The sequence below is a fragment of the Rattus rattus genome, chromosome 2 (assembly GCF_011064425.1).
Source record: "Rattus rattus isolate New Zealand chromosome 2, Rrattus_CSIRO_v1, whole genome shotgun sequence".
NCBI lineage: Eukaryota > Metazoa > Chordata > Mammalia > Rodentia > Muridae > Rattus > Rattus rattus.
In genome coordinates this window covers 210,101,316-210,112,551 of record NC_046155.1, presented here as the reverse complement: position 1 = coordinate 210,112,551, position 11,236 = coordinate 210,101,316, and the positions used below count along the sequence as shown (strand labels likewise).

The 11,236-nt window shown below is 38.6% G+C and overlaps 1 protein-coding gene across 1 annotated transcript; it reads right to left on the bottom strand.

Moving 5' to 3' along the window:
- Positions 1-2,269: 2,269 nt before the first annotated feature.
- Positions 2,270-3,346, bottom strand: LOC116894675 (trace amine-associated receptor 7b-like). The gene has a single exon (XM_032896377.1). It carries the CDS (start codon positions 3,344-3,346, stop codon positions 2,270-2,272), a length of 1,077 nt encoding a protein of 358 aa, XP_032752268.1.
- Between the last annotated feature and the right edge of the window lie 7,890 nt (positions 3,347-11,236).

The window sequence follows — 11,236 nt, the reverse complement described above, 5'->3', positions numbered from 1 at the left end:
CCCTACTTGTCCAATATAGTACCAAGTCCTAGCCAGAGCACTCAGACAGTGAAAGGAGGTCAAATGGATACAAATTGGAAGGGAAGAAATCAAAATATCACTATTTGCAGATGATATGATAGTGTACTTAAGTGACCCCAAAAGTTCCACCAGAGAACTACTTAACCTGATCAACAACTTCAGCAAACTGTCTGAGTATAAAATTAACTCAAACAATTCAGTAGCCTTCCTCTACTCAAAGTATGAACAGGCTGAGAATGAAATTAGGGAAATGACACCCTTCACCATAGTCCCAAATAATATAAAATATCTTGGTGTGACTTTAACAAAGCAAGTGAAAGATCTGTATGACAAGAATTTCAAGTCTCTGAATAAAGAAATTGAGGAAGAGTTCAGAAGATGGATAGATCTTCCATGGTCATGGATTGGCAGGATTAATATAGTAAAGATGGCCTTTTTGCCAAAAGCAATCTACAGGTTCAATGCAATCCCCATCAAAATTCCTACTCAATTCTTCATAGAGATAGAAAGAGCAATTTGCAAATTCATTTAGAATAACAATAATCTCAGGATAGTGAAAACTATACTCAACAATAAAAGAACTTCTGGGGGAATCACTATCCCTGAACTCAAGCAGTATTACAGAGCAATAGTGATAAAAAAAAACTGTATGGTATTGGTACAGGGACAGGCAGATAGACCAGTGGAATAGAATTGAAGAACCAAAAATGAACGCACACACCCATAGTCACTTGATCTTTGACAAAGGAGCCAAAACCATCCAATTGAAGAAAGAGAGCATTTTCAACAAATGGGGCTGGTTCAACTGGATGTCAGCATGTAGAAGAATGCAAACCTATCCATTCTTATCACCATGTACAAAGCTTAAGTCCAAGTGGATCAAGGACCTCCACATCAAACCAGATAGACTCAAAGTAGTAGAAGAAAAAGTGGGGAAGAGTCTCAAACTCATGGGCACTGGGGGAAATTTCCTAAACAAAACACCAATGGCTCATGCTCTAAGATCAAAAACCGACAAATGGGACCTCATAAAGCTACAAAGCTTTTATAAAGCAAAAGACACTGTTATTAGGGCCAAATAGCAACCAACAGATTGGGAAAAGATCTTTACCAATCCTGCATCTAATAGAGTGATAATATCAAAAATATACAAAGAACTCAAGAAGTTAGACTCCAGAGAGCCAAATAACCCTATTAAAATGTGAAGTACAGAGCTAAACGAAACCTTGTCAGCTGAAGATTATCGAATGGCCAAAAAGCTTCTAAAGAAATATTTACATCTTTAGTCATAAGGGAAATGCAAATCAAAACAATCCTGAGATTTCACCTCACACCAGTCAGAATGAATAAGATAAAAAAACTCAGGTGATAGCAGATGCTCGAGAGGCTGTGGAGAAAGAGGAACACTCCTCCATTGTTGATGGGATTGCAAATTGGTGCAACCACTCTGGAAATCAGTCTGGAGGTTCCTCAGAAAATTGGACGTAGTACTGCCTGAGGATCCAGCTATACCTCTCTTGAGCATTTACCCTAAAGATGCCCCAAGACCTGAGCACATTATTAATTTGGCTTTTCCGTATACCTTTGAAAACTTCTAAACATCTTTACAAGTTTACAAAGGGATCAGCTAAATTTTAAATCTCAGTGAAGAAAGATTGATCACCTTTAAATATGTGATTGAAACACATACCAACTGGCAATGCTATAGGACTGTGATGATTACTGATGTGATGAACCAAAAAAAAAAACAAAAAAAAAAAACAAAACAAAACATATAGTTCTGACCTTAAGAACCATGTTATTAAGCGACCAAATCAGGTCCAGAGTTAAAGGGAACTTTTCATCATAGTCCCCCTTCCCTGACCAAGACATTGCCCCTGAGAGTCTCGGTGTTTTATTTATAATGTAGTAGAAACACATTGCAAAGTGATTTCCAGAGTATATGTATATAAATTTGAGACTTAAAAGGTTTAACCAAGATCAACAATTAGAACTGTAGAATGGCAGGAGAGGGTTCTTAGTCACAGAAAACAAGCAAGAGCACAAAACACAGTGGAAATTGGTTAGATCCAAGCTCACTTAAATCTGTTATACCTAGAAATTAACGTTACATTTATTGAAGAACCCGGAAGCTGGATGTCTGTGGTGGACCACAGCTGAAGCATGATTCGTGACTTTACAGGAGCAGACCTGAGCACTCAAGCTCTGCTGTGAGGTCTTCCTCTCAATGCTAAACTAAACTCAGAATCTACTCAGGAAACAGGTTGGTGGTTGAGGAATTCTGCCTCAAGATTTTGCCAGTGACAATAAGTTTGATGGCTTTTCGAAACCAAGGATAAAAGAAAGCATATATCAAAGGGTTCATGGCCGAGTTATAGTAAACTATCCAAACTAGGATTTCATACACATAAGAGGGTGTGATGAACCCAAGGAAGGCATCAATGATGGAGTCAATGAAGTACGGCAGCCATGAAAGGAGAAAGGCAGCCACTGCGATGCCCAGGGTTTTGGCTGCTTTCCTCTCTCTCTTGGCCACCCTGTCCTTGTAGCTTTCAGAGGCCCTGGTGGTCTGTTTGCTCATCTTCTCCATGTTCTGAGCCTGCTGCTTTGCAATGAGGAAAATCTTAGAGTAGACAGTCATCATCACAAGGGCAGGGACAAGAAATAATAGGAAATTGATGAAGACCCAGTTTTGATTCACTGCAACTTGACAGCCGCCCACACAAGTAAGGGCACTCACTAGATCCTCCAGTCCAGCTTCACTTGCTCCTGTGTAAATGAGGGAGAAGCCATAGATGATGGACAGGACCCAGGAGAAGGTGATGCACTTGCCAGAAACAGATACAGTGAACCTGGTGGGGTAGATCAGGGGGTCACTGACTGCAATGTATCTATCAACAGAGATGAAACACAAGTGGAAGATAGAAGAAGAGCAGAATGACCCATCAAAAGAAGAATGGAATTTACAATAAATGTCCCCAAAGTACCAGCAGCCCTCCACAGACCTCACCATGCTGAAAGGCATCACAGTCAGACCCACCAAGAAGTCAGCACAGGCCAGGGAGGCCACCAGAAAGTTGGCAGGAGAGTGCAGCTGCCTGAAATGAAGAATTGATGTCATCACCAGGAGGTTTCCACACACAGCCAGCACAGCCCCAAAGCCAAAGACTGCATAGAGGATGAGGCGAGGGCCTGCGGAGTATGGGCTCCTGACGCAGGATCTGTTCAGGTTCTCATAGCACAGCTGGGGAGACAAGGCTGAGAGCAGATCTCTGCTCAGGATGCTGTCCTGATCCCAGGGAAAACTCTCATCATCTGTAGCCATGTATGCCACTCCAAAATCCTCAGAAAAATTACAGGATATAATTGCTAGTGCATTTTCATTTCCTTGATGATTTATTTCCTAATCTACAGGTTCTTTTAAATCCATTTTAATATTTTTAGGCTTCATCTATTTCTTCACATCCCAAAAGCTCCAGTGTATTCTCAGATGCACACTTAAGTCTGACCTGGTATTAACATTTTCAGCCTTATTTAACCAGTCTTCATCAATACCCCAAGCACTCCTAGCCTCCAGGAAAGTGTCCTAATGATCCAAATACAGTGTGTCCTTAGGAATGAGTCTCCATGGTATAAGGTGAGAAAAATGCTTGTCAGTTAGCATGTTGTTTATGACACAACCAAATTTTCCCTTGCCAATTTGCTAGGGACAGTGACCTTGTGGTGTAATGTAATTAGATGTGCTTCCTGCCCCAATAGAACTTTACCAAGAATTTAATATTTGTTCATAGAGTTTGACAAAGGGTAACTTTGTTACATTCCTATTCAAAGTGATCAAGATTCCTGCATAAAAGTTTTCTTTTCTCAAGCACTGGTCTGTGTTAAAGAAACAAGATCTTGAGTCATGTCAACACCTTCCTTTCTCCAGTTTCAGCTGTCATGTTTTTGGTTTGGAACATTGAGGGCATTGACAGCCAGTATTTACTCATGGAATGTAGCACAGGGGCTCTGCAAACAAGCAGGATGGTCTTCTTGGGCTTTGTGTGGTTTAAGAGAATCCAAGGGTGAAGTGCAATTTCTATATGTCACCATTTCAAACATTTATTAAACTTCTTAGTCTCCATTTCTGTGACAATTATCCCCAAACCTACATTTATAATTTGTAATAATAATATTCTGTCTATGAAATCAATATTTTCTTCTCATATTTCATATGTAAAGGAATTAATTATAATTTTATGAAGAATATTGGTAGGTATTTAGTGGGTTTTAATCAGCACTATACTCCAATGTTATTTCTTCAATAATCTATTCTATTTCAGTGTTTTATTCTACATTGTGGATTTTTTTACTATCAATATTGTAGAAATATAGTTGTTTATAGGAAATAAAGATTACATAGCTGTACATTGTGACATAGAAGAGATAAGAATTCAGATATCAGGGGGTAAAGCCATGTTTGCAATAGATCTGATGTAGAGTAAAGTGACACTAGTGTCACATTTCACTGTTCAGGACTCACTGTACAAATGGACAGTGAGCATAAGAATTTGATGGTTAAAATCCTTGTTCCTTTTATGAATAATTTAAATACTCCATAGCATATTCTAACATAGATACTTGAGCTATCTCATTTGTTTGTTGAACAGAAATGGTAACTGCTGTGATGTTTTGAATACATGTAAAGTTTTACATTTTCACATGATTAACAAAATTACAGACATTGTAGTAATAATGTTCAACAATATATCATAACTAAAATCTTGAGTTTATTTTTACACTCTATATTCTAAAACCTGAAGAGGAAGAAATGGGCAGCAACCCACCAGAATCTATGATGTTCTGATAGTGGAGCCTGGACCTGAGAGCCCATGAGTTCTGGACTATGTGGCAGCCTGAGAACTATGGAGAAAAGAGTCAGATCACACATGGAAAGAAACCCTGCATTTTTTTAAATAACTGATGTAGAATCTCTACATATTGAATCAATGTCCACTACCTTATATCATACTAAACTGATAGTATTTGCTTGCATTACTCCTAAATTCTTACTGAAATTCCCTAAAGAATACTCATGATAGATAACTAATAGTAGTATGCAAATTCATAAGAAATACAGAATAGCACATACACATATACTCCCGTGCACACACATACATATGTATATACACATACATATACATCTACATAGACATATGTATACATACAAGAATACATATATATGTAAACACACAAGTCTACCAACAAATATGTACATATTTATTTACAAATGCATATCTTTTATGTATACATACAAGAATATATGCATACATTTTCTCACGGAAATACACACACATATACATATAAACATGTATGTACTGCATACATACATATATATAAGAACAAAAACATACATGTGTATGTACAAATATACACATACATTATATACACACATATATACCTACCTGCATATATATATGCATACAAGTATATATATATATGTATGTGTACACATACAAAATATACATATACATAATTTTTTATTTTATTAATAAAATAATTTTCCTTAAAATAATCTTGTGAAATGTATATACTCAAAAGTTAGACAGAACAATTAGTCATCGTTGACTGGGTCTCGCTCTCCTTTGTGATGGTAGGAATGTTTGAGAGCAGCCTTCCTCCTGCAGTCTCTGACATCAGTGTGTTGCAGGCTCACATCTTACTGTGATGGCATTAGGCCTGAGCTGTGACCTCTTCTAAACTAAGCACACAGACCAGAACAATCCTACATGATTTACCAGGGTGTGGGGAGAGTCAATGTGACATTAACTAATTCCAGAACACAGAGTAAACACTCGACAGGATGATATCCAATCTTCTGAATGCTTAACCTTCCCTCCTTCATGTGCTTCCAGTGCCTGAGTTCCTGTGTTTGCTACTGGGTGGGTCCGTTAACAGACACTGAAATAGGGCTCCTGTAAGAAATCAGCACAAGCAGTGGGATTGTTAGAGAATAATGATCACTAACATGTTCAGATTTATACTCATTCTACAGTGCATAGAAAATATTCAGGAATGTCTATTAATCAAGGAAGGAACACGAAAAATCACTTGACAGGCATGGTTCACAGGTGTCTTCGTCAGGATTGCTGTTCCTGTGTTGGTGGCACAGATGTCCTTGTATTCACAGATAAAGACTAGGAGAAACAGGAAGGTTGAACATGCAGGGGCATGTCCTCCATGAAGGAGACAAAACAAAATACTGCATTCCACCCAGAGAGCTGAGAGTGAACGTTGTTCATGCTATGGTGACATTCTGCTATCAGTAGAGGCAGACCTTCCCCAAGTCACTCAGGATGTTTATCCTAGAGTCTTCCTCACTGTACTATTATCTGCAGCTCCCGGGTAATAGAACCCACCCTTAAGGGAGATGGACATAATGCCATGCGGATCTCTGTGCTGTCTCAATCAGAGTCCACAGTAGATTCTAGATTCTGTGTAGTGAGAGAACACCCCTTCATGGTCCTTGTACTTGGCAAAGGAGTTTCTATGTAGTACCACCTTAAGGTTTATTGTGCAACTAGAACGGAAATGATTGTTGCCTAGAAACCTTTATCCACATTCTATTGTGTTGAAATACACTGGCAATGAATGCACTGGCATCTGACTGCCATAGTTGTTCCAGGTTGACTAAGTAGTCAGAACGTAGTTTTCATTCACAGCTCTTGCAGGATCTTTTCCCTGCCTGCTACGACACCTGTAGGGACCCCCTCAGCTGTAATAAAACAGTAGAACCAAGGCAACATTTGGAGTAAATAGTTTATTTCAGCAAACACTTCCAGGAAACCACACTTTACCGAGGGAGCTTAGGCAGGAACTCACACAGGCCAGGGACTGTAAGCTGGAGCTGATTCAGTGCCCAAGAAGGGGTGCTAAGTACTGTCTGGCTCAACATGGCTTGCTCAGTATGCACTCTCTTACAAGCCAGGATCCTAGCCCAGGGGTAGAATCACCCACACTGGGCTGGGCCTTCCCTCATAAATTATTAATTAGTAACATTCCTTATATCCATATTATCTGGAGGCATTTTCTCAAATGAGGTTTCCTCCTGACACATAACTTGCTTTGGTCACATTGATATAAAACTAGACAGCACAAAAGGCTACTTATAAAGGAATTTCTGCTTTGTTCATGTTGAACGAAACAATAGAGTTTCTTTGAATGCAGAAGATTACAGTGAGCACCAGCTACTCTAAAGCTTTTCTTTATCTACACTGTCACTCAAGTGAAGAAGGGTCACAGTTCCATGTATGCAGGATAAGACACTCACATCTGAACAGCTGAGGCCAAAATAAACTGAGGGCATTTAAGATCCAAGCTGGAGAGCCACGAGCAGAGCTTAGTAAGGAGTTGTAGGAGCCTTGGGTCACCTGTCCATCTCACAAGGACAGACTTCCTCAGTTGTAGGAAATGGGAAAGAAGCCATGTGTGTTAGTTCAAGCCTGTCAGCAACATTCAGAAACCTGCGGCAGGGGAATTGCCTGTAGTTGCAACCCAATATAAGTTAGTTGGAGCTGCAGAGAAAGACTCTGTCTCAAATAAGAATCAGATATAGAATTACAAATAATGGAAGGATTTGCCAGCTTAAAAGCATCTGGAAAAAAAAGGAGATAATACATTAATAATGAACAGTCTTAGTGTTTGTCCACGTGAAATTATAAAATAATATCAACAGTATTTCTTATGTATTGACAATTTGTCAAGTATCTAAGGCTCAGAGTTTTTCTGTACTTTTCTCCTCTGTTCATTCTCCCAAGTGCTTGCAGAATTTGTAGAGGCCAGAATCATGCCAGGATTAGAGTTATCTACAGTTGTGTGCAGCCATGGAATGCTGGCAATTGAATTCTGGTCCCCAGGAAGAGCAGCCAGTGCTCTTAACTGCAGAGATGTTTCTGCTACCCTAAGGTTTGGAATGTTATAATGTGTTGGGCCCTACCTTGGTGTTTCCCTTCCCCTCGCTAGCCTTTTAGCCTGCTATAGCAAGAAATTGTTTAGACCCTTGGCAGGTGCTCTCGGCCCTAATTTGGGCCTGGAACTTTCCATGGCACCCTTTTCCCTCGCTGAGCCTTTCAGCTTGTTGTTATTAAGAAATTGTTTATGTCCCTGATTTGGGCCCGAGACTTTCCACAACACTGATTTTTCCTGTTCTCCTGTTTCCTTGGTTGGGGATTTTTACCTGCTTTGTTGTTTTTCCATGACTTTTGCCTCTGGTATATAAGGAGATCTCAGTAAAGCCTGGATAGCATTCTTTTAACACGGATGACCCGAGTGTGTGTTTCATCTGAAATCACCCAGGCCTATACCCAGTTCTCAGTGTCATGATGACACTGCATCGTCAAATGAAGGTCCCACTGAGATCGGGAACAAGAAGACAACCTGACTAGATCTTCCCAGGAAGTCGGCCAGTGATGAAGGAGGGACGCATTGGGGAAAATAAGTCAGGAAAGGCCCCAGTAAGCAGGATACAGGAGTACCGTGGGAATTGAAAGCACATGAAAAGAAAAATAAAGATGTTGGCTAGTGGTGAGTAAACCTTATAAAAAGGGACAAGGTAATAATGATAAAATGTTTTTGTGTATGTGTTCTTTTAGAGTTATACTAAAATCTAGAGAAGCGAAGTCAATTCTCATAGATGCTTTTAGTCTTTGTCCCTGACCAGAGCAGTTTATACCCTAGACAAGAGAGAGAATGCGTTTCAGAAAAACAGTCCTCCTGGACTCTCCACAGATGTCTTGGCGAAAGAAGGAAAATGAACTTAAGCTTTTTAAGAGGTCTCCTAGGGACAGAAGGAAGGCAGGAGATGTCCTGCCTCCTTGCTGGCTCCCATTGGAGAAGTGCTTATTTCTGGTTCTGGGTCCTTTAGATAGGATATCTGGGTCCCTTTGGTGGAACGCCATCTAGTTCTTTCCCTCTATGCCTATTTTCTGCCATTGGTGCACCAAGCTGTCCATGTATGTCAGTTTATGTCTGGGTTCTGCTTCTCGTTGCTTGAATGTTTTGTGTTTCGTGTTTAAAAGAAAAAATGGTTAAAACTTTAAATGCTAGTTGATTCACCCCTTGATTTAGTTTTAACTAATTTCAAGAAAGGAACAAATAAATAAAAAGCAGTTTCAATTGGCCTTTGTATCCCTGCACCTGTAGCTAGGAGCCTAGGTCAACTGGAGAAGTTCCCCAGGGGCTGAGTGTTTGCATGGGCTGATCTTAAAGGTGCCAGCAGCTTCAAAGTTTTCTATAGTAAGGGAGCTGATGGCTGTTTCTCTTAGAAAAAGCTTTGACTGTGATTATTGGGTTCAACAGGTGACAAGGTGCTTCTCTTAAAATTACAGCTAGAAAAAGTAAAAATGTGATTGATCTAAATATTAAAGATAATGTGTAGCCACCTCATTTTTTTGTTTCTGATTGGTTTTAAATGTATAATATGCTCTACATGTCTTGGTTATAGGTTACTGCTTTTAAGTTATTGGGTATGGTTAAAATTTTGTAACATTAGTAATATAAAGTTGGCTTAAATCTGATAATTCGGATGGAGTCATTTTCGACAACATGTGGCATAAGCCAACCCAGGGAAACAGGTCTAAATTGGGATAATATTTAAATATAATTCTTATCATAGAAACCAAATTTATAAAAGAATTTAAGGCAATGTCTCTTTGTTGAGGTATTAGAGCCTGCGCCATCATTGGTTCATATGCAAGAATTGGCAGTCAAACTTTAAAGCATGAGGACTGGACTTGATGTTTTGGAGAGACTGGGTTTTGGAGAATAGATGGTTTGTTGGAGGTTGAGTTTTGCTTTCCAAAGTTACGGTTGTGCTCTGGTGTTAAAAGGGAAACTTAAAGATTGTGGTTAATGATTCCTAGTGTTACATTGGCTGTAGTTCACAGTTCGATCACAGACAGGCTCAGGATTCTAACTCACACATATTTGTAATTAAGAAAAAAAAATCAAACAGGTAGAGATTGTTACAGGATTTATGAAGGGTTGATGAGGTTATAGAACTTATAAGAGCATTACAGCCTGTTGGCTCACTACAACTGCTATTTCAAGAAATACATGTAGACTTATTATAGATTTAAAAGATTGTTTTTATGCTGTTTCTTTACATCCTGGCTATTGTGAAAGATTTTCATTTAGTGAGCTTGCTTATAATTTTGGAGAGTCCATGAAGTGATGCCATTGGAAAGTTTTGCCTCAAGGAATCACTTTTGGCCCTACATTATGTAAAAATTTTTTGTTGCTGCTTCAATACAAGAAGTTAAGACTTTGAATCTTTCAGTGTATATTATTCATTATACAGACATTTCAATTTTACTACAAGTCTTTACTCTTACAATGTTCTTTAAATTTTGGGGAGTTGTTGCTGCTTCAGAAAAGATTCAATATTCCTTTTCAATATTTGAGACATCGGTTATATCCTAGACAAACTGTGGCACAGAAAATTCAAGATAGCTTACTTTAAATTATTTTTAAAAGCTTCTAAGATTTGTTAATTGGCTAAGACCTCACCTTAGTCCACTACAGGAGGACTTAAGCCTTTGTTTGATATTCCCAAGGGAGAGGCAAATTCTATTTCCCTAAACAATTAACTGAGGAATGACTGAATAGCTTTACAGAAAGTAAAGAGAGCTAGGTGTAGAGAATTGCAAGATTGAGTCATGGAAGTATTTTAGAAAAAGAACCAGATAAAACATATCTTATTCCAAACAGCAATCAAAATGGTTTTCTAATGAGAAGGCAACATACGTAATTGATCACATTTATTCTCTTGACTTTCCCCCTGCTTCAACACAGATTATTGAATTACATGCTGTAGCCACTGTTGTTAAAAAAAAAAAAAGTTCTAGCTTTCAATTTGTATACTGATAGACAATGTGAAGCTTATGGTCTGCAACTGATTAAAATCTTTCCTGTTTTAGATACTATTAAGCCTTGAATTTTACAACTATTTATGCTAATACAACTGATTTAAGAGAAGTGTACTGTTCCTTTATAGGCCATTTCAGAACTCAGACTGGATTGCTTGGACCCCTTAGTGAGGGCAAAGTCACAATAGATTTATATACCAGGCAGATTTTGGGTCTTGCATAGGAACAATTAGACAATCTCATTCTTTATATCATCAAACTAGTAATAGCTAGAGATAATAATCTGGTATTTCTAAATTTATTTGTGACTA

Excerpts from the sequence above, each read along its gene's own strand:
- LOC116894675 (XM_032896377.1), bottom strand. The coding sequence starts at position 3,346 with ATGGCTACAGATGATGAGAGTTTTCCCTGGGATCAGGACAGCATCCTG.